The sequence below is a fragment of the Pipra filicauda genome, unplaced genomic scaffold (genome assembly GCF_003945595.2).
Source record: "Pipra filicauda isolate LSUMZ 115617 unplaced genomic scaffold, ASM394559v2 scaffold1_size10287979_pilon, whole genome shotgun sequence".
In the NCBI taxonomy this organism is placed as follows: domain Eukaryota; kingdom Metazoa; phylum Chordata; class Aves; order Passeriformes; family Pipridae; genus Pipra; species Pipra filicauda.
Window position 1 is genome coordinate 9351999 of NW_024104310.1, and position 24670 is coordinate 9376668.

The 24670-nt window shown below is 40.4% G+C and overlaps 1 protein-coding gene across 4 annotated transcripts in view; it reads left to right on the forward strand.

Annotated features, from left to right (window-relative positions):
* DPP6 (dipeptidyl peptidase like 6) overlaps nucleotides 1–24670 on the forward strand; it is a 547732-nt gene that overhangs the window by 362225 nt on the left and 160837 nt on the right. For all 4 annotated transcript variants that reach the window (XM_027727817.2, XM_027727819.2, XM_027727815.2 and 1 more), the window contains exons 2-3: nucleotides 14155–14269; nucleotides 21779–21877. In XM_027727817.2, coding sequence (XP_027583618.1) covers nucleotides 14155–14269; nucleotides 21779–21877 — 214 coding nt within the window. The remainder of the gene's footprint in view (nucleotides 1–14154; nucleotides 14270–21778; nucleotides 21878–24670) is intronic.

Consider the following 24670-nt stretch of genomic DNA (forward strand, 5'->3'; position numbering starts at 1 on the left):
AGGATGTGCTGTGCAGTGGTGTAACTTGTACTCAGAGTACCTCCTCACATGGCACTTGCATCTGGACTTGGCATCACTAGAATTGTCTTACCAGACCCCAGGGAAAAAAAAAAAAAAGAAATAGAACTGGGCTTATTCCCTGTAAAGGGAATTTTTTTGTTAATGTATTTTTTACAGGAGCACAACAGATGCAGATTCCAACTTCTTGTCCTATTACCCAGGAGAGGTCCTTCTTTCTCTCAAGAGGGAATAAAAAATACCAAAATCACAAATAAATTATAATGAAGCCATTTAACAAAATGGAAATTAAGGGAAAAGTGGGAATAAGTTGCTGTTGATGTGAATTTTAAGAGTCCTTCATAAAGGGTTATGTAAGAGAATGAACTAGATTCTGATTATTTTTTTGAATTTCTGCCAAGAAAATGAAAAAGAGAACAATACGAGGCTTGAAGTGCCCCATTAGTTTGCTATGAGTTTTCCTGAACATAATATGACTTCTTCATTTTACATTATAAGGCTATGATAGCAATATTTTAAAAGGCAAAATACTATCTACAACAAAGCAGTGCTTTTTCTTTGCTATTCCAATGCCACAAAAAATAGTGTTGGGCACTAAGGCACAGTCCTGGCATATTTCTTGTTAACAAGGAGAGGTCATAAAACACAGTTTTTTCCTCCTCCATCCTCACACAAAAAAGTAAATGAAAGCACGTCTGCTTTGCAGTCACTGTCACAAGTCACAGGTTTAAATTAGCTCGCTGGGGTCTGCAAAAGCCTGCAGCTTAGCCCTGGCTGAGCGCCCCAGCACCTATCCCAGATCCATGTTTCAAACACAGCACAGCTCAAGATGCCCTCGTGGGTTATGGGAGACACAGGGCAGACACATCACACCAACAGGCACCACGCTCTCAGGAGCACACATGGCGATGGATTTCAGATTTAGAATTATAGAACCATAGGATGGTTTGGGTTGGGAGAAACCTTAAAGATCATCTAGTTCCAAACCTGCTGCCATGGGCAGGGCCACCTTCCACTAGACCAAGTTACTAAGAGGCTCACCCAGTCTGGGACTTGGAGTTCACAGTCTCTAAGGGTCTTTTTATTCCCCTTTGAACCCAAAGAAACCCATGGGAAAAGAGAAAGAAAATGGAAAAAAAGAAAAAAAAACATCAAACAAACAAAAAAAACCCAAACCACTGGCTTTTACTTCTGCAATTCCTGTTTCTTTTGAACTTCTGATCACACATATTTGTTATTAATTATTCAGTAGCCATGGTCCCTCACCATATGGGGAGGGTGTTAGGTGAGATGGTGAAACTGTGCTGCTGTTCTCCGCTGTTGCTTGGTCCTACCTGATGGGAAAGGGCTGCAGCTATTGACTTGTGAGGTGTTTTTTTCAGAGGAGCCAAGGTCCAACTCCACTCAGTGTATGGAAGGACAGCGTTTCCCATTTCAAAGGAGATGAAAACTGAAGAGTTGACTTCTGGTACAGAGCTAAGGCCAATATTGATCATTATCTACTCTTTATAGAGGAAGGTTTTCAGTGGTGAATCAGATGAAAACCTGTTGAAAACACAAGGGAAACGATGTAGGTATTTATGTCAGTGAAGGGGAAGGAAAATAATGCAGTTGATTTATCTTGAGTAGCTCATATGACTTGTCTGTTCCTTTCTTGTGCTGCTGATATCTTTTGGCAACCAGCACTGCGGCCAATATATGAACACAGATCAGTTGTGTCATATCCTCTCTTCACTTCATTGACGCAGAACATGTCATAAAATCTTGCTGTCCTCAGAGCCACCTTTCAATTCCTGAGTTTGGTGACAGCAAATGTCACTTGAGAAAAGCACAAGGGCTATGACTGGTGATAATTTTGGGAAACACTGTGTGGAACTGTGTCACCTCAAAGACATGTTCTTGTTGTGATTTGAGTGTAAATGTCATTCTGCTACTGGGTGTCCTCTCCAGGTGAAGAAGATACCCTATATATAGTTGTTGTGAGGGGGAGGGGAGTCCATAGTTTGCAAGTCAGATGATGGAGAGTGGAGAGCCTGTGGCAACGCCATGAAGTTAGAAGAAACATTTTGGATCTCTTGAAAAAAGTAGGATTTCAGCTGATGTTCACTCTTCTGTCAGTTAAAATTAGTGGAAACCTGAAAACTGTTTTAGTTCTTCTAGACAGATGTCTTGACTCCAATGAAGCTTCACACCTTCAGCTGCAGCAAGCCCAACACCAGGTCTTGTTGAACGGGAAGTCTGGAGTTCAGAAGCCAAACCCTGCTTTTTCTGAGCTTACAGAAGCAGACGTAGAGAGGTTACAGTTTGGTGAATGTAAAGAGAGCTGACAAATGGGATTCCCTACCAAAATGATTCTATATTGCATTACAGAAAATGTTGAGCTTTACAGGCTGGTAGGAGGGAGAGTCCTGCTTTTAATTAAGATTCAACATTATCTTTCACTGATAATAGCCTTTTTGTAATCAAAGAAGGTAAAAATGAAATGTATGTTACTGGGGTTTTTTTGTGTGCACCAATGAGCAATACAATCACAATGCAGTTTTAAATTAAATTCTTTTGTTCCTTTTGTTAATTTGAGTTTGATGGCTTTCCCTGGTGCCAGAGCCTAATTTACAGCAGAGAAAATTCCCTTAAATTGATTTTTAAAAATGCACTCACATACACTACATTAACCTTTTCATTCCCTTACGGTGTGTCAAAGAAAAATGATCCCTGTAACTCTGCTTATTAGAGATGCATCTGTGAAGTATATTAATTGGTAGAGTTCCCATTATGCTCTGAACAGATTTTTCACATGGTAAATGAATTCCTGTCTGTGCTAAGGCTTCTCTATGTTTAAAAACCCCAGTATCCCAGCCCCCCTAATTTACCTTCTCACTGCTACTTGCCTGGTCACTTCTGAACACTTTTATCAGTTATGGAGGAGTTTTATCTTTTAATTTAGATCAGGAGAAGAGAGGCACCAAGGCCCAGGTCCTGAGGAAGGTTTCTGTGCCTGAATCCTGGAGAAACCACAGGGAATTAAGGATCTGAATACCTCTGAGGACATTGGCCTGTGCATGATGCAACGTGCTGTTTGCAGCACCACGTTGGGGGCTTACGAGGGGCACTGGAAGGTTCATTGCAGCATTGAATGGGTTCAGGATGTCTTTAAGTCTTGCAAAATGAGTGAGATGGGCAGGGAGATGAAGACAGAGGACCTTTTATACGTATGTTTAGACCAGGAGTTGATCTGAAGCTTCACTGAGCTCTGTAGGGAAATGTGGCAATGGCTGTACCTGCTGGTTCTGAAAAACCCCTTGGTTTCAGAAGCCAAACCCTGCTCCTTGGGAGAACAAGAAACTCCTTTCTTGGACACTTGTCTTTTTCATTCCCATCTATGGAGCTTTTTTCCATGGCATGCAATGAACCTGCCACACACAAGTCACTGAGTCTGCTTGAGTGATTTTTCTCTTTTCAAATTCTATAGCACGTTTAAATCAATATTATATCCCTACATTTATGGATAAACCACTAACATGACTCAGGAGAAGAGATGCTTTTGTCAGTGCTGTTGTAACATGAATTGTGCAGGAAGATTAAAAATGATCGTGGTGATGCAGTGGCTTTACTGCTGGTGGCACCGGTGGCAGTGACTCTCATGAAATAATCTTCTAAGAGGAAAAAAATTGTAATTTGTGTGTCAATCAGTTTTGCTTCTTTTTTTTTTTCTTTTTTGGGTGGGAACGTAGATTTCTCAGTTCCATTCTATAATTCACTCACCGAATCTCAGCATTTTATTGAATTAAGGATAATTCTTTCAAATGAAAGGTGATCAAAAAAAGTGTTCTGTCTACATGAGTCACACTCCTGTAGTTTTGTGCCACAGTTAACACAGTTCAGTATGGGAAAGTTGGCATCTTGCTTTCCCGAGGAAAAATGACTTAGTGTTTGTTGGTTGTGTTTCCTGCCAACCAGAAAGCTTTGAAAATTAAAATAAAATTACTTTGAATAGCCTTGCAATGTGCTGTGAGAACCCTAGCAAAACCAGAAATCAATTAAAACAGACCAAGCATAGAAGTCATAAACCTTTGGAGACCTTGGAGTCGCTTTGCCTGACGGCAGCATCCTGAGCCAGCACCTGGAAATTCCTGCCAAAAGCCCGAGTACCCTTTGAAGAGCCATAATTCCTCAAACCACAGTTTTCCTAAGCTAGAGCTGGACAAGGGCCTGGGGGAATTAACACTTGGGTTTTTTTCATTTTTTTTTTTTTTTTTTTTTTAAATAACGTAATGAGTATCAAATCAGGATATCCATGAAGCGGTTTCTGATTCAAGAATGTCAGAGAAAAAACCCAAGCAAATCCCATTAGGAGAACTGAGATGTCTCCCAACTACTTTGAGGACATTCTCACAGTCTGTGGACTCTGCTCCCTGCCTCATCATCTGAGTGATGCCCACGGATATCAGCACAGATTGCTGCTAGCCAGAAAGAGATAGACAGCATTCCATAAAAATGGAAAATATGACGTTTTGCTGTTTTGTCCCTTGCTCTTTACTTCTGTGTGAATAACAGGGCAGGCTCAGGCAGATGATTTTCCTTAAGAGTAAAAATTACACAACTAGGGGTGAGTTGGGAAGTAGTCCTTAGGTTTCTGATTTGGGATTCGGATGGAGTTTAGGGCTTCATTTATATGATGGAATGACCTGGAGGGGTGAAGGGGACCAAGCATGGGTGATCACTGAGGTGGTTTGTTAGCATGCTCCCAGGCATGGCTTTGGTCCATTATAGCAGGACTGTCCCAGGAATGCTGCAGAAGAGCCTGGAGTACAGAGTGGACCACGGACTATTTTACTAAAGAAGTTGCCATATGGTCGTGCTGCACTGCAGTTTTGGAGGGTTTGGCTCTTGGGTAAGAGGTGTGCTCAGCTGATAACCCTTGGGACAAGAGAACCGAATGTTTGAGTGGCTTTATTTACTGGTTTGTATTTACTAGTGAAACCAGGAATGAAAGATTCAGGATGAAGGGAAGGGAAACTAAGCAAAAAGATCTTGGCCGTACAAGCTGGAGACAAGGGGACTTAGCTGGGAGAGAAAAGCCTTCATACTGCATTCTGCTCCCACAGCTGCTGATGTCTTTTCATCTAAAAGCATGGTGTAAAACACATATTGTTTTTCCATTGTTCAGCTTAGTTAAAATTTGTGTCACAGAATAATATTCCTTTCACAGTTTTCATTAAAATCTTGGCATTAGAGACCACATATCAAATATGACTTGATCCTAGAAACAAGATTCTAGCATTAATTAAATTAAGATTCTCTTAATGGTATAATTATAAGATAAGTAGCATCTTCATATAAATATTGCTACAGTGATGAATAAAGAAATTGCATTGTCTTTGAAGAATTCACGCATCAAACAATTTGTCTTTTTCAAAACTGTCAGTGACTGGTGTCTGAAAATAAGTTGTTTAAAAGATGTGTAAAAATAATCTGAATTTTAGCATCCAGAATAACTCTGGAGTTTGTGTTTTATACACTTGCTATGCTGTACTTTGTTTTTAATAGGATATTCAGATGCTTGAAAAATCCAGCACTACAGTCTGATTAATTATGTTATATGGAAATGATTAAAAGACTCAGGCATGTTACTAAAAATGTTGTTATTGTCCTCAATAAGGGCAGATTCTTGCTTGAAGCAGGGAGGAACTTTTGTCCCTTGTGAGATTCTACTGGCTTATTTGTTTTGCTTTTTTTTCCTTCTGGACTCAACCTTTATGTAAAACACATCGCTTGAGGTCCCACGGGGGACAGAAATATGTGATTTTTGCAGGTTCTTTACTAAATTTGGAGAGTGTTTTAGTAAGCACACAAAACAGATTTTACCATCACATGCTTGTTAGTTTGGACATTTTCCTTTGCTCAGTACATAAAAGTATTTAATTTTGTGTCTAACAATGGAGGTTCAAGTAATTTTCATTACTTTTGAAATCTCATTATTATGGACTCTGAGCAAATGTTCTCTCCCCCCCCAGAAAATGAATCGTCCCTGCAGCCTCCTCCTCCATGAAGTGCCATCCCACTCCATCCTCTTGCTATGGTCTGTCCATGTCCCTCACATCCCCGTGGAACTCCAGGACTCAGGAGTCAATCCTGTCTCTGACCTGGTTTCCCAACTGCTCCCAGGGCTGCGGGACCTTCATGAGCCATCACCTTGCAGCCCTCGTGCAAACCACAAACCTCACCTGAAATCCCCAATCCACCATCATCCTGCAAGATGCAATGCTGGAACATATTTTGAAAAAAAAAAGCAGCTGATGTATTTCAGATGGCAGTGGTAGATGGTGGTGGGCATGGTAGGTTAGACTGTGCGTGTTTTCCTCTTTCTGTTTTTATTTCATTTCCCCACACGTGCATGAAGCTTTCTGCATGTTACTGAGAGTTACATGTGTCGACCAAAAGAGAAACAACCCTCCCATAGACTCCAACTGCTTTAATTCACACCTTAATTCCTGGAATTATTGTGTTGCAGAGGTGTTTACAGGTAATCTGGCAAGGTAATTTTTACTTTCTTAGCACACAGAGCAACTTCTGCATCCTAAGTTGGATGGACACCTCAGGAGAATGCAAAGTGAAATTGATAAATCCATTTTTGTCCCCCCTGCTGTGCACATGGATTTCATAATTCCTCTTCCCACTGTCTCTGAATTGCAGCAACCTCAAACCTTGGCTGTCTTCACAGCTCTTTCTTGTGTTATTCCCAAGCAAATTATTTATGAATTAAATTTTGTTTGCCTTATGTTTTCCTTCCTGTACCATTTGGAAACAAAGTGTTTGCAAACTAAATAAATAAAAAGAAAATAAAGCCTAGTTAATAAAATATAATATTGAACAGAATTTCTAGTGCTGTCTTTCTACCCAGGAAGATTAAACACCTGACTACTTCCCTTATCACAAATTATTTCTTGGTGTTCAGAGCCATAAATTGAATGACATTGTCTTTTTTTTTTTTCTGAAATACAGTTTCACTAAAAATTACAATTGTCTTTTTGCAAATGTAAGCAGAGTGACATTTTGTTGGAATTAGGGGAGAAGATAGAGCTGAGAGGTGGCTTCCCCAACCTCTAAAATATTTCAGAGAAGCTTCTTTTCCCATTTCTCAAGATCATAATTCTTTGAGAATTTAGGTAAGGAGATGTCATCCTGGCGTGCCTTGGCAATATCACTCTTTGCAGATGCTTTCTGCATGGGTATGAACAGGCTCACGTGTGTGTGTTGTGGTTCAGTTTGGAGGGAGCCAGGCTGCCAGGGCATTGTAGTGGAAAAACTGGAGCTAAGCAAGTGCTGTGGCATAGAGAGGTCCTGGGATCAGTGATATAGTCTGTGGCATTTGGGCATGCCAAGCCTTTTTGTGGATTTGATGAACACACAGACTCCTCTGCAATAAAACCCTAACCATCAAACCAAGTTTTACTTGTGCCATGGCAAATATTTCACCCTGGGAGATGATTTGCTTCTGTTTTAGTGGATGAATGCGTGTGCTTATATCAAACACTGAAATAAAATCAAAGGAATGCTGTTGGTTTTATGGGCTCTGTCAGTATTGGGAATGGATCTTTAATTATGACTTGAATTACAGTAGCAGCCAAGGGCCCCTGTGAGGATTCACAGTCCCACCGTGCCAGGTGCTATAAAAACATCTGGGTTACAGCAGATAAATGAACCAAACTGAGGGGGGGAAAGTGAAGGAGATTAATAAGATGACACTAAATCAAGACCATCACAGTTCTTGGCTGAAAGTATGTCTAATCACTTGTATCCTGTGCTGCACCCAGGTATGATATTGCCATCTCCTTTCTCCTGTCCCTGGGTCAGAAGGTGGCCGTGCCCTTGGCTGGAACCACTCCCAGTGCAACAGGTCCAGATGGTGTTGGCAGCTTGAATTTTTGTCACCTTTAAAATAGGCTTCTGGCAGAATTTCAGAGTCCATGTGCCAAACTTCAAATTTATTTTGAAAATTCCATGGAATCACTCTGTCCCTAAGCGCTAGGAATAGCTTGGGAATGTTTCAAATGGCAGAGCTGCTTATTTGCATACATTATAAGGGTGTAGGAGGGTGTTGCAGTGGAATTATTTCTACTTGGGTGCAAAAGTCATGTGAGATACCAGTTCAAAATAACAGAGACACTATATTATTCTTTTAGTGCTGCAAGGTCTGGAGCTGATCCAAAACTATTTCATCATAATGCCCATAAAAATGATGGGAAGTTATTAAATATCCATTTTGGCAATACAGAACAGCTAGGAATTACAGATACTACTGTATTTAGATCGTTTTACAGATATATTATATATATATGTATATATCTAATTTAGAAGGAGCTCCGGGTTTCATTTGTAGCTGACACAGACTGGCTTTGCTCCAGTGGAGCCAATGATCTGTGTCAGTCAATGCTAGTTGAGAATCTGGTGCCTTCTGGTGCCTTGATGGGTGGAAGACCCATCATCTGTTAAGCTACAGTTAGGCATGGGATGCAGATGGCATTCATTTTCTCCTGTTAGCTTTGTAATAGAAACATGTAAGTCTGGAAGCTCTACCAGAGCATGAAGCATGCAAGGTTTAATTTTACAGGGAGCTGAGTGTTACAGGTACAGCCTTTTCCTCGCTCACTCTCACTCATTAATGCCCAACCTCAAACCATTTACCTAGGTGCACTTTGCAGAAAATGGTGAGAGGACATGGAGCTACAGGGCCAAATGGAATGGTTTTAGGGCATTCATAAAAGAGCCTCCCAGAAATTCAGAGCAGGAGAATGTGTTGCATTGTATGCAGGGGAAAAGATTTTTCTCACAGTGCTGGGGAGTAGACAGCAAAGATGTTAACTGTTACTAAGTCATTGCTCCCTGTTAGTAAGAGCATCAACAGAAGAGGAAGAAAAACATAACGTAGTTGTCTTTCACCACCGCAACAGGCAGATGGTTTTATCCCTCTCGTTTGTGTTGGGGTTTTGCAGGAAAGCCCACGTAACGTGCCATGCCTCATTTGTAAAAACAGAGCAAGTTTTTATTCCTCTCACTCTGAAGTGTCACCTTTAGCATCTGAACAACTGAGTTTACTGTAGCCCCAGGCTTGGGCTCTGTGTCTATCTGCAAACTGATTGTTATTCAGCATCACACTCCAGCTGGAGCACAGCTCAGGGTGGCCTGCAGCAGCAGGGGAGGAGGGAGGCAAGTAGGGAGGAGAAGGAAAAGGAAGAAAATAAATAAAATATCCCCAAGCAAAAGTAACTCAGCTTGAATTCAGAGGTGAGAATTATGCAGTTACGTGCCTATTATTGTTTATCTGTGTTATGGTACTGCCTAAGATCTGTAGTGACTGAGGTTTCCACTGTGCCAGGCAGGGTAGCAAAAATGATTCCTGCCTGTGAAGAAACTCCATCCTAAGTTTAAGGCAGGGGAGCAGTGGAGGATCCAGACAGTAAGGCAGTATCAATCAGCAGTATAACCTGGAGTCTCAGTGAACCTCCTGCTGTAACCACTGCAATGCATCTAGTTTACTGCCATTATCATTGCAATTAGTGTTTCTTTTTTTGCAACATAAGGTTAATAATCTAATATCTGTACGGGTTACCCACTCACTCCTCAGCTCATTTGTTGTACTATGCAGCAGTTATAATCTGCTGCAATTTTGTATTATAAAGAACTAATTAACAGCAAGATTATTTTTCCACTGAATTCCGCAGGACTTTTTTCCCAGGACAGCAGTGTTCCCATACCTTAATTCCTCAGCAAAGTTTTTATTCTGTGCCATGTTCTGAACTTGGTGAGCTGACTTTCCAGAGACATCACACTGTTATGTCATCAGCTAAAAGTCTTAATTCAGAACCAGGTAGCACGAGGGGAACGTAGACTACACATTTTTCAATTAACAGTGTTATGAGCTTGTTAGAAGATTTTTCATTTCCTGTGTTAATTAGTGTAATACTTCTGGTTGAAATTTAGGAATAAATAAATAAATAAAAAAGGCAAGAAGCAGAGCTTGCAAGAATGGCAGGTATGGAAACTATAAAATCACTGCTATAAACCCCGATCCTGCCACCCCTTCTTGCACCTGATTTTGTATCATACCATTCATTTCTTGGGTTCTCTTCTGTCTTTTTCTTTTCTTTCATATTTACACCACTGTAAATGAGTTTAGAGCTCAGTCTCCTGTCTGCAGCCATTGCCCAGTGTCACCTGCTTCAGGAAGGGCCCTCACATATAGCACCTCTATCTGGAATGTATATATTCCTGTATAACACACCTGGGATTTATTGTTATTGCACAGAAGTGGCAGCTCTGTGTTGAAAAAGACTAAGAGGCCCACCATGACTCTCTCACTACTGATACTTCAAAGATTTTGGTCCAGGATATATAATTTTAATTAAATAATGCCAGTACTTGACAAGTGATGTCTGTATTGTCCTTCTTTCATTTAACAATGTAGACATGGTTATTAAAAAAAAAGAAATTGTGCTTGACGAATTGTTTTAAGAAGCTGTTATATTTTGTAATGTGGTCACTGTGCTGGCAGACTTTTGACAGGTTTCAAATAAACATGCCAGAAATAATTTTGTTGACAGCATCTTGGATCGGAGCACATCCAGCCTTCATCCATAACATGTCAGTACAGTGATTCTTTCACAGGCAGGAAAATATGTCACCACAGATCTGTATTTTAGAGTCTTAAAATACTGTAGGTTGTCTGGATTTATGACTTCAAAGTCAACTTCACAGGTGGGTAGTGATATTTTTCAATCATAAATGAAGATGAAAGTGATAACGTTTACAGTTTTCAATATGCAGCATCAATGAAGTATGCTTATGTTAAAACCTGCAGTAACATCTGGTTTACTTTCTGAATCCAAAATCAATTAAAGTTTCATGTAAGAGGAAGAGGGAGGTGAAAAACAAACAGCAAAGGAAAAGAAAGAAAAAACCAGGCTGGAGGGCTTTAACTTTCTTGCAGAGGTCGTACAGATGTGTTAGAGTGAAGCAGAGAGCAGGTGGTTCCTACTGATGAGTGACTTTGTTTTAATTTTTTCTATCATCCTGTTTTCCTCAGAGCAGAAACTGTGTGTGCTTGGTTTATTTCTGTTTGTGTCATATGCTCAGATTTGAGTATGAAAACCAGAGTTGGTGTCTTTGGGATTAACAGCCATGGTCACAAAGGGCATCTGCTTGTTGGTTGATTTAGATCTCCATGTTTACGTCTTCAAACTGGGATCTTTCAGGAAAAGGGCAAATTCTAGCTTTGTGCTGTGTGTTGGAAACAAGCCTTTTGAGGTGCCACTTCAAGGACATTATTTATGTGCTTCAATCTGTACCTGCCTAAGGCTTAATTAAACACCTTCCTGGTTTCAGTTCCAAAGCACAGAGGCTTTCCTGAGCAATGTGAATGGGCAGCTGATGTTCACTGTTGGGAAATCCAAGTGAAAGGTAGGAGTTTGCTGCCATGGGGTATCACAGGCCTCTGGTGAGGTTGTAATCTCCTGGAAGTCAAAGCTGGTCAACAGTGACACAGCAACATCTCTCTGGAATTAACAGAAATACAAATGGGAAGGGTCTGAGGTATCAGTGCTATCATACCTGTGGTATGATGTGTCTGCAGTTTTGCTGTAAGCGATTCTATCAAAAGAGACTTCAAATGACTGAGGGAAAAAAAATGTAGCTTTCCAAGCCTGTGCTGAATAAAGCTGTTTGTCTTTCTTTGAAGTGTCATTTATCTCTTCTTGCTTTTTATCAAGAGAAATTTTCTGATAGAATTTTGAAAAGAAAGTGAAAATGTTCTTTTCTGCTTCCTTGCAGTGTATTGAACCCCAGCGTTTTGCTTATGAATAGTTTTCCTCCTCTTGATACGCTAGAAATTCCCAGTCTTTTTTTTGTTGAGATTTTGCTCAAATATTGATTGGATGCCTGAAGAATTAATAGAATTATGACTTGATAATGGATTCAGCGAAAGTACAGATATCCTGAAATCTTAAGTATGTGTCCGTATTTCTGTCACACTCGGGACTCATGGATGGGGAAACCACGCTTAATGCAAGGCTTTATTAAGCTTTTGAACTACAGCTGGGTTGTAGATATAATTCAAGTCCATGATCTATTTTTTTTTTTCAGTTTTAAAACTTCTGACCATTTGTGGTGAGAGCAAATTTTAAGGACTGTGATTGTTAGTTCTGTAACTGTCATTGTTTTACCTCTGTCCCCAGACACTGTGAGGACTTGTCTGGATTTCTCAGCTGCTTCTCCCCAGTATTCTTGTCATCCCTCTAGGTCCTCCTGTGCCCTGCTGTGAAAGAAAGAATATTTTTGCCACTTGCTAAGAAGCCCTGGATTCTTTACTTGGCTTATTTATCATTTTCTTTTCCTAGGAAAGGCACAGACTCTCTTTTGTGCCTATTTTCATCACCTGAAAGATAGAGACCATAACAGTTTCCTAAAAACAGCATTAGAAGACTAAATTAATTAGCATTTGTATTCATGCTTAGGGTGAAGAGTCTATAGAAATGGAAGTATTTATATTCTTTTTGTTTGCTTGTTTTGGAAAATTGCATTTCTCAAGGCTCCTGACCTACTTTCAGATTTTTCTCCAGTACCAATAATAATACATTTGTTCCTTCTAATTATTTTCATTTCCAATAGCCAAGTGCAAATGAGGGAAAGGCAAGGAGGGGAGGGTGTGCTAACCTCTACCCATCCTTGCTGGAAGAAAGAGAACCCTTGTGTCTTTTCCAGAACTAGAATAAGCAATGGAGTACAGATGCTGCCTCAGATGTTTAATGCCTCAGACTTGACTTTCCATTGCAAATTTATAGCCTTTGTAATGGATAGATCCCCCAACATAAAGAGAGTCTCAACATTATCTTTCTTTGTGAAGTGAATTCTTGATATGGAAATGCTGAAAAATATTTTCCAGCATCTTCTGAAATCAAATCTGTGAGGTTTGCCAGGCCTCCCTGATCTAGTCTTGTTGCTGTGTATAAGAAAAGTTACAGTAAGTGAAACAAACTCTGAATTACAGAAGAACTAATCATGAAAATTTTAAATTAGAAAAAAAAAAAAAGAACAGACTTTTAAAGAAGTTCCAGCAGCTCTGTTCTAGACACACCATCTCTCATAATAAAGGAAATGAAGCAAAAATCCTAAATAGATGAGATTGACTAGGAGGAGGAGCATCCAGAGTTGTTCTGGCTGTGAGGCCAGATCCTTTAAGTGAATTCAGCCTTCCAGGAAACTGGAGTGCACTGATATTTCATACAGTTCCTGGGGCTGCTTCAGTGCGTGCATGAAATCACATGTAATGCAAAATGCTAAGGGGAATCCAGCAAAAAGCATGAAAGGAATAAAGTGCAATAAATATTTAAGATCTTGTGAATGCGAACGCGGCACTTCATAAACCCCTCAGTCTCGAGAGCAGGGGTGCTGTGTACGTCGCAGACAGAACATATGGTGCAACTACAGTGAAGCCAAAGCTAATCAGTGAATGGTGATGGAGCTTTTATTGTAAAGTTTTAAGGATGTGATTAAATTTAATGTATATGCTAGACGAGAAGCCTCTCTTCAATTCCTTTGACCTACTGGCCTAGGAATGCACACCGCCTGCCCTGAGGAGATGTGATGTTTTCTGGGAAGGCAGAAAAGTTCACCGCGGGGATATCCGTATTGATTTTTATCTCCATGCGTGCCCCCGTGAATTATTTATCTTCCTGTATTCTGCTCTGACATCTTGTTATAAAAGTCTCTTGGAAGTTACTGTAAAGCTCCTTATTGCCAGACTTAATGAGGGCTGGTAGGAAGTCAGCACTGATAAGTGAGTGTGGATGAGTGCTGGGTTGGGCAGCAGGTGCCCATATGCCAGGAGAAGATGGGGAGTGTGGGTCTCACTGTTGAGCATCCTGTGGGTACATTGCATTTCTTCATTGTATAATGACTTGGGATGGATTCAGTTATTGCCACAATGTATTATAACAGCATGGATTGTATTTGGCTCATGGTCTTCACCTGCCATGATCGCAGGGCATAGTTCTGAGGACATACCTTAGCATTTGGATTCTGCTGCTTGTTTCCTTGTCTAAGTGCCCTTTCTAAATGTCCATTTTCTTTTGATGTTTCTAGGAGCTGGTGGGGAGTAATCCTCCTCAAAGAAACTGGAAAGGAATTGCAATTGCCTTACTTGTTATTCTCGTTATCTGCTCCCTGATTGTCACCTCTGTTATACTCCTGACACCAGGTATTTATAACCTTTAACTCACTCCCATTCTGTTTTTCTTCTGTAATTTTACACTTCCAAGGGTAAAGGGGTTACAAACTGACTGAAAAGTCAGCATCAAAGGAATGCTTCTTCCTGTCTTTGTCTTGATGTGATGCCGAGTTCAAGGCCTTTCTTAGGAAGATTGTTTGAGAATTTTACATTTCAATTCAAAATCAGGGCTACTGAACTGAGGATACAGGCCTGGAACTTGACTGCCTAAGCATAGATGGAGAGTGTCATTTTAAATGTGCCAGGGTAGGGGAGACACCCACACAGGGCAGTCAGTCAGGACACAGGAACTCCTGAAATTCATGTCTACGTGGAGCAGCAGTTGCCAGTGGAGTGACATATCCTAGACTATCTAAAATGGCATTAGATGCCTATGTCTAGACACCTAAATCCCGTCCCATTTAGCTGGATTGATTTGCAGTTCAGACCATGGTGTTTACAAAACAATTTCAGATAATGATTTACCAGATAACACTTAACCACAGAAAATAATTAGTAACTTCCCAGTAAGAAATTCTTTGAGTTAATCCTCTTACCAAGTTTCAGCAAAGTTCTGTGCACGTAACCTCTGTAAATTACTTCTCTTCTAGTAGGTACTGAGGTTGTTGGCTTGAATTTTAATGTGGTGTCATTATGGTTACTGATTATTATATATTTATACAGCCCTGTAAATTTCCATGCCTACTTAGGGAGTTGAAATAACACGCTTTCCCAGCTCTGGTAAGATTGTGAACTGAATATGAAATGACAAACAAAGTGAGACACAAGACACAGAAAAGAGAATTCAGTGTCAGAAAGGGTGAGGAGTTACAAAACACAGGAGAAGGAGAAGGTCCCCTGCAGTAGGATGTAGAGGAGAAGAAAAGGGGCTCCTTCTTGGATGAGTTTATGCGAGTAATATAATCTAGGGAACAGCAGGACAGAGAGCACAGAGCTGAGGAGGAGAATGGAGGCAAGGGAGAAATGAAACCGTAGGAAATGGAAGAGAACAGGGTGGTGAAGTGGAAAAACGAGATGGAAGTTGTGTGGCAGAAATTTCCAGCTCATTACGTGTGAGCTGACATGTAGTCCAGCTGGTCTGGGCCATCCTCCCTCACAGTTCTTATCCCACAATCCTGCTGTGTGAACTGGAGACAGTGGCAAATCAAGCAATACAGCATTGCACTGAGTTAATTTGAAAATGAGTGAAACAATCATTATATTACCCTTTTGGTTATTTATTTTCATGCCGTATTCAGTTTGTTTCATATTATCCAGAACTTTTCAATGTAAATGTAAGTAGCACATAGTCATGCCAGAGTAATTATGTAATGAAATTAATTAAGGTTAAACTTAATTAATGATCATTTATTAAATTAATTTTGCTAGTGTTCGAACACCTTTGGACAGTGCTGTTCATCTCTGAGATGTTTTGGGGAATGGTGTGTGGACTATGCTCACATCAGGCACAACTTATTAGATATGGGAATGTTTCCTTCAGTTTTACAGAAATGCAGTCACAGGCTTTTCAAAGATGCACAGTAAAGCCTAGATTCCTAAGCCCATACCTCAAGAAGTTGTCTTGAAGCTATAGCACTGCACAGATGGGACCATGGGTGCCATTTCTATCAAAAGCAGCATTTCATATAATGGATACATGGGGAGACGCATAACATACCTGTACAGACTTAAATACAGTTGAAGTCCCAAGTCTTTCCTTTTACAAGACCACCTGTAATAACAATTTCCTTGTAAGAATGTTCAGAATGACATCTGGTAAGGACTTAGCAGCTCTGGTTTAAATTCTGGGATGCGTTATAGACCTCATTTAGGACTTCTACTCCCACAGAGAAAACCACACATAAAATCCACTGTAATGACTGTCATGAGTATAGATACTGCAGTGCTGTTGTCCAGGTAAGTGTCTAGACAGAGAAGGTGTAGTGAGCACTGAGACCCTGTAGTTATTCTCTAATTTAGGAAGATACAAGTAAATATCAGTTATTACAATGACCTTCTATTTTACGTAGTGTGAAGTGGGAATATGAAATAGTCACATCAAGTTATAAATAAAATTCACGAGTGTATTTGTGTATTTATATTTGTGTGTGCATAAACAGAGATATTCCCCCTTTGGGATATATATGCACACACATAAATCACACAGTTTTTAGTATGTAATCAGCAACAACTCCAGATAGAACTGTTGAGAGATTTTCCGTGCTTAAAACTTAAAAATATGCAAAGTCTTTTTCTAGACTAAAATTTCCATTCATGTTTTCTGAGATTTCTAATTACCTGATCTGCTGGCAAATGGGGCTTGGGTTGGTTTTTGCCCTGTTGATGTTTCAGATCTGTGTCCTACATGCAAATACAAAAACTCTGAGCTCAGTACTGCTCCTGTTTTTATTATGGATCCAGAGTGCTTCATGGTGAGACTCTGCCAAGGGTAAATTAGAGAGCTTAGGTTGCTGCTGTGGCTTGGCAGCAGCTGAGCTCAGTCTTCTTTTGAGCCACTGGCCCTGGAACTTGTTACGAGGATGTGCTATGGCAGAAGGGAATGGAAGGCTCATTTCACAGGCATTTCCCACCAACCAGTGCTAAGTGAGACATAGAGGCTGATTTGACAAACATAATAATATCACGTTGCTAATCCTGACTGGGGATAGCAGGTCCCAACAAGGAAGCAGTGAGGAAGGTGGAGGAGCCTGTCCAAAAGGAGAAGCACAGTCTGTGTTTCCCTGCCATAAAATAGTTCTCTGGAAGAAGAAATGTTTATCCTCTGGTAGCCAAACTGAAAATTAAGTGATGGATTCTTGAACAAGAGGCAAGGAAGGGGTGGGAGAACAGTGAAGAAAGGAGGTGAAGCAGTTTCGTGGATGTTCATGGGGAGCTGATGAGAGTGACATGAGGTAAAAAAACCAAGCCCAAACCAGAACACACAAACACAAACCTCCCACTTCACTGCAAATGTCTTGAAGGGGGTAATGCAGTCTGGCTTGGGCAGAGCACAGTTCCTGAGAACGCTTCAACTGTTTTTAAGTCTTCCTTCTGATGATAATGTTAGAGTCCAGCCTGACACTGTCCTACCAGTACAGATAACCTTTTGCATTTTACCTCTGAGTCCCTTTCTTGTTTCTGTCTATCTCAACCCTCTTCCTGGCTGGGAAACTATTCTTCTCTAAGTATTTTGGTGTTGGTTTGAAGGCCTGTTTTGCAGTTCAGTACCACGGCATGAAATGCAGATGCTCTAAACCCAGTGCCGAACATCATACAGTGCCTACAGAGAGTAATTTGGGACATATATGGGGTAGATTGCAGCATGTAGACATGTAGTCCATGTTCAGAAAAAGTAAATTGCTTAACTGGACCCTTAACTTGCACCAGTACTGTGAAAACTTGGGTAGTCTCCTGGGTAGTCTTCTGCAAAGTACGAACAACTGGTAAAGTGGGAGATGGGGAAGATCTGCTTAGCAGGACAGATAATGATTAAGGTATTTAATAATTGGGGGGAAAGGGGATTTGTATGTCTCTTCAAGATTCTTCTTCAAATCAGCCCAAATCTTTAAAGGTTTTGACTCTTGATTCAGCTGCAGAAGGGCTGAAATCCCTACTGGTATGGATTTCTCAGGGGCAGGTCACTCACCCTCCTTCAAGATTAGCTCATAACCTGGAATCAGTGGTCCTTGCATTCAGCAGACATGGTCATTACAGTAGCAGTGCTTTATTGCTACCTGATGCTTGCATCTTATTTTATGAAATCCTGAAAACATTTCAGCATTTCTATGATTCGTTTATCCTTTGGCATTCTAGAACAACATTCTCAAAAGAACCAGTGGCTGTGTGAAAGTTTACATTTCATTACACTACAGTACACAGCGTGTGCTGTTGCCTATGCTGAGGTTCTCTGATTTCACGTGTGTATGAGTCCTGCCATTCCACCCACCGTTGAAAAATGTGAAACTATTTATACAAATGATAACAGAGTGGGTCTGAGCCTTCCCTAATTGGTAGCTGCTCATTTGTCACAGCATATGGCGCCTATAGAGGTCCCATCCAGGCACTGTTCTTTGTGCATTTATATAAAGGCATGCAAAGCTTTATAAATGTGCATGTCCGTGCATACACACACACATAGCAAAGCTGAAAAGAGGACCCAGCCTACAGAAATTTTGAGTAAAATAAAGCCTTCCTCTAATTCCATTAAACATTTTGCTTAGACAGAGACTGCTTTCTCATCCCCTCTGTTTGGAAATGGAGGCAAACAAGGACTTTTTGCACATCTGATATTTAAACCTTTGTTGAGATATACATCAAGCTTTCTCCTTTCAAATCTGACCTTTAAATGAATAAAAGAGAGTACACTCAAATCCTCATTAAAATTTTTGCGAAATCCATGGGAAACATTTTTCAGAGATGGTACCAAGCATTAATTCACAACATGCTGTCAGACAGTCAAATGCATTGCCTTGAAAGCTTTGTATGACTTTTGATACTCAGGAAGAGCAAAGAAATATCCTTTGACCAGCTCTGCAGGAGAGTAATTTGTTTGTTCACAGTACTTATATATAAATATATATTATACACTGTTACAAAAAGGTGGGATTTTACAGAAAGGAGAAAGGCTGCCTATTTGCCTGGTGTGGTCCCTGCCATTCGGGCACAGAGAGGTCATCTAGGGGAAAAGAGGGGCTGGGTCTGCCCAGGGATCAAGCAAGTATGCTGAGGTGGGAAAGGAGCTTCTGGTGTGCTGGCCACGCACCCTGGTGCTTGCAATGCACCCAGGAGGTGTGTGAGAAAAGCATCTGATGTTTGCCTGTAGCAGAGCACCAGTGGTGATAGAAAGAAAGGTGGGCATCCAAAGGTGGCTGAAACTTTCTGACCCATCAAGCAGCCTCTGAGCATTGCTGGAGTTGAGAGGAAGCTTGAAAGAGAGGAGGCGAAACAGGCAGTGAGGTCCACTCCTTGTTCCTTTCTGTTTGAATTTCCTGGGTTTCTGGAGGATCTTTGTTCTTTTTGTGTTCTGGAGAGCCAGGTTTTGTCAGATCAGCCCATGTTTGTCTGGGTGCACGCACTTCAAGGATGAAGTGCAGGCAGATGAACGAAAACACGGGGTTCCTGTCATGCCTTTAACGTTGAATCAAAACCAAAATGGTTTCCATTCAGTTCTCTCAGCACATAACTTTGATGTTTGGATACCGAGTTTCTGACTTGGCACTCACATCACAACTCCTTGTGCCCCCTGCACTGCTGCCATGCTGACATTTGGGTCTGCTGGGCCAGGAGACATAAATGTACAAAATGTGGTGGCACATGCTCAGTGCAGTCCTTCTGTAAGACCAAGGAGGCCTAAAGGTCCCTGCAACTGGATGTGGACACAACTTGTGTCCACCAGCTGGCTTAGACACCCTGAGGCACTTAAGAGACTGTGCTCAGGACAGGGAGGGTGCCTGAGATCCTGTAATTGCATTTTTAACTCTATAAATAGGGCCAGAGGAATAGAGCAGGCATTCTTAACCAGCACTCTGACTTACCTGCCTGTTAGAGGGGAGGTCAACAAATCTGTTTTTTTTACTAAAATTCATTGATTGATTTATTTGGTTACTTGTGTTCTCCCCAGCTCTATGGCCAAAATTAATGTGGTCCATTGTTTAATATAGGACCTGTTGCAGCTCTTACAGTAAGGGGACAGTAAGGAAATCTCACCTCATGCCTCAGGGAGGCTCCTGCATGTGCACACTTCAGGTGCTGCATTTGCCTCCTCTTGTCCCTTACGAGGAGTTTGAGTGCTGTAAAGGTACAGAGGTGATGCAGCTCCCAGCCTGGCTGTCTCCATCCTGCACCAAAAGGGGGAATACAAAGGGCTTCCCACCCTGCCCCTTCCCAAATCTCCACCACAGAGGTTTTTTTGTGCCTGTCCTTACGCCCACATGGTGGGGAAGAGGGTGTCTGTGTTCCTCAGGGTGGCATTTGGGAAGCAGCTCCTGGAACAGCTGTAACCCCAGAGGTGTTCGTGGGCTCCGACCTCCTGCTCTGCTCTGCCTGACCTCCCTGGGTATCCAGTTCTGGGGACTTGCACCATGGTGGAAACTAACTGGAACCATTTCCTGAGGTTCTTGTCACCTATATTTTCCATTTTGATAAATAAAATTATGCAGAATAACTTGGCATAGTGCTGTCACATGGAGGGATTTGGCTGAGGACTTGTATTACTGTGTTTTGGTATTCGGAAGCCACATTGAGCAGCGTCATTGAAACCTCAGCCAGACTTGGGAAGAATATGAACATTGAAGAATATAATTTAATTTGGTAAAAATGATAGTTTGTATTGAAACATCTTTCAGTGGGACAAAACACTGTTCACAGGTAATTTTCTGTCATTTCAGGTAGCTCAGGGGTATCAGTTTAGTATAGTAAAGAAGACTTTTTTCCTTCTACTAATTGCCTTCAAAGTCTGATTCCACGTTTCTAATCATGAATGTTCAACGTAAGTTTAGCACTAAACAATGTTAAGGGTAGCTAAGGCTGCAGGATGCTAATAGACCTCAGGTATGAGGATACTGTAGTGAGGAGAGATGCTGTGCAAATACTCAGAATGTAGCCTCTTTGAAAGAGCTGACTGAAAAGAATGTAGTCTTTGAAAGAGCTGACTGAAATGTTTCCATGAAAATATTATTTCAGCAAAAATTGAATGTTGAAAACAAATTTTTCATAGAGGGTGACTGCTTGTCATAACAAAAAAAAAAATGCACTTGATGGGAAGACAGGAAAGAAGGAATATATTAATCAAAATTGTTGGGTTTAGTTTTTCTCTAAAATTTTCAGCTTCGATATTTCCATGTTTGCAAATGAAACTGTATATCTTTTCACTAAAAGTTAAAACTAGCATGGGCCAGCTATGCAACACCTAAGGATTTAGGGTTATGTCTCACAGACTTTTCAAACATATTTCTGCAACCAAGAGTCTGATTCCCATGGAAAATCTTTTGAGAATTTCTGAAGTAATGTGCATGAGCCCTTATAAAGTTAAATATATTTCCAACTATGGTTCTGCATGACAGTTTTTAAGGAAATAAAAATATAAGCTGTAAAAACTTGACCATTTAAAATGCTTTTTGAAAATGTATCTAATGATTTCAGAAATGTTTTAGTGTTAAGTAGCTTTAATATACTTCGAATAGTTGACATTATATATCACTGTGACATCTACAGGTGTGTTTTCATGACTTTAAAAATCTTCTTTGATCACATTTTGTCTGGAAATGTATGTTTTGGACCATGTCTTGGCCTCTTTGTAGTTGTTGAGACCAGGCATGAATAACAAAGAGGTTTCTGTTAATGAACCATTAGATGGTCCTTTTATAACACCAGATATGGGAAGGGACCTGTGTGTGGACTGTTTCCAAATAAGATGTTTGCATGGCACTATTCACAGTTCCTGTACTTTCAGACACATTTCAAAGCTGAACTAATGGCAGTTTGGTTTTAAATCTTTTGCAGTTGAAGATAACAGCTTGTCTCAGAAGAAGAAGATAACAGTGGAAGATCTCTTCAGTGATGATTTCAAGATTCATGACCCAGAGGCTAAATGGATAACTGGTGAGTGAGGCATAAGCATTTTGCAGTGTCTTTGCTTTGCTTCCTTGCTCCCTACACATCTATTTTTCATGTCCTTCTTTATTCCTCCAGTTCTTTATTTTGCTTCTGAAATTATAGAATCAAGGAGTGGTTGAGGCTGGAAGGGAACTCTGGAAATCATCTTGTCCAACTCCCTGCTCAAGTAAGGGCAGCTAGAGCTGGTTGCCCAGAATCATGCCCTCAGATTCCTATTTTAAATCCTCAGATTCCTATTCCAGTTCTTCTCCTCTTTAACATGCAAACTGCTCTGTTATAACTTTTTACCTAGGGCTCTCCCACAGGCTCATAGATAGGCATGGAAAATTACAGCCTTTTTCTCAAAGATCTTCCAGGGCTTAGTAAGCGTTGTTAGCGCATGGTTGAAAGAAGTGGTTGGAGCACCATCAGTTATTATTTCACCATAAACAAAACTGCAGATTTATATTCCCTCATCAAAACATTTTTTCCTGGCATAGAGGTGAAGCATTGCTAAGCAACAGGCAAACAGTGGTCCAGCAGCAGCTGGGCTGGGGCTTGCACACAAGCCATGTGCTCTTTTTATCCTCTGCTGCCTTACATTTTCCAGTCAGGGGAAAACCAAATAATACTTGAATTAATGCATGTTGTATTTGCTGGAGTGGAGCTACTTTGGGGGATGTAGATTCCAACTCTCAGTGGAAATTGCTGCAGTCAAAACAAGCTTTGGCAAGAATAAAATGATTTGTTGTATGCTGTTCATGTAAGTTCCTGTCCAAGTCCTATTATCATGGAAGTTATTAGTTTTTATTTTGAATTTAATAGGAAACTGGATCAAGTCCTTCCTTGTGTTTAGCTTTCCTTGTCTGCTATGCCCATTGGGAACAATTTTAATACTTGTAATGAAAAGAGTGAGTGTTAAAGGGTAGTGCTGAATTAACATATTCCCCAGCTGCAACTTCTCCCACCCACTCAAGTAGAGGGGAAAGCAGTTGCAGATGATACACACCTTCAAAAACACACCTGCCAGTGGGCAGGAGCTCTTTTCCAGGCTGTGTTCTGTGTGGGAATGCTGCTCCCCATAACCACTTTCTGGGAATAATAATGGAAATATCTGCATTGCAGTTCAGAATTTTCTATCCAGCATCCTTTACCTTTTAGCATGGGTATTCCAAATGGCCTTAATGAAGGAAAAGGTGTTTTATTGAGAACCTAACTGCTATTTTCTTTATTTGCTAGAGTATAACAAATAGAATATAGTGGAGGGAATAATAATGAATTAAGTAAACTTTTGCAGGAACAGAGAATGAAGTATTGCCCTAGAGCTAGCTATAATATTCCTCCCACTGATGAGTATCACTTTATGTGGATATAAGGCTTATTTTCCACAGAACTGCAATCTTCTGTGAAAAAAGTAACATTTCCCGTGCTGTTCCAATTATGGTCAAATGCTAAAGCAATATAAACTTTTATTAAGAGTCTGATCTTGACTGTTTTAAAATCCTGTCATGTCCCCTTACTGACTCCAGTGCAGCCTTGCCAGACCTGAAATTACTAAAATATTGTTTTTGTAAAGTGCAAAACACGAAGTCATGTTCTGCAAACATGCATAGATATTTTAGAATTACTTACTCTATTGCTTTGATCCAGACAACAACTGACACTGCTTTTAATATGTCCAGAGGAATTTTATGAAGCCAATAGGTACTCTGTAGATTTACCCAAGGGTGACCTTGCATTTAAGGGCAAGATGCTAATCTGCAATGTCAATCATCTGAGGACCCAAACCCATTTTACAACATTAATTGCTTTTCTGTATTATAGTTGCTTTCTGCAGCTCTCTCTAGCTGCCTGAGTGGTGAAATCTTGATTAAGTCCCTGATAAGCAATACAGAAGACCAGTAGCCAGATTCCTAAGCACACTGTTGTTATTGGTCTCTTAGTTTTCAGAATGCAAATGAAAGACTCTGAAAATGCCAAAGCCAAACCAATTAACTTAGTATAGCGAGAATGCTGGAATGCCTTAGGAAAAATAAATTGCATATTTTAAAATTGCATATTTAAAATTGCATATTTAAAGTTGTGTATCAGCTCACCAACTGAGTTGATGCTCTGTGGAGATCCACACAATTGTTAAAGGATGGGTACCTCTTATGTATCCTTCTTTACCTTCTTCTGTTAATTATACAGCAAAATATCTTGTTCATGCAGAGATCTGCAAAGTTCAGTCCTCTTGGCTCTTCAAAGCTCTATTTCCTTCCTTTCCCTCTACATTATTGCAGATGACAGGAGATTGGTGGCCTTGCCAAAGATGAAGCAAGCTGCATGTTTAGGAGTATTTGAATCATCTGAGGGATTTGCTTGCTCCCAAAATAGTTCAATCATTCTGAACACAGGAACACATTATCCTGTGTTCTTCCCAGTAAGCAAGGGGCTGATTCAAACACTCTGAAGGAACAAGGTCTTTCCTTTGTCTTGAATGAGTCTTAGAGAAAGCATTAAAATAAATATTTATATTCAGGGTGACACAAATATGTTGGAAGTTCCCTGAAATTGATGGAATGAGCTCATATTCTTGGTTCTCAATGGGCAAGTGAAGAAATAACATATTTCTAGTCAGTAGCTTAGTGTCATTCCATTGATTTTAAAGGACCTAGCTAAAAAAAAAAGAACCAGTCTCAAAACTGACATAAGTACACTTTCAGTGTAAAAACTACAGGCTTTTTCTCAGCTTTCAGTCACAACTTGTGGCTCATTTGTGGATATGTTTGCACCTTTTTTATTGGAATTGCAATTAAA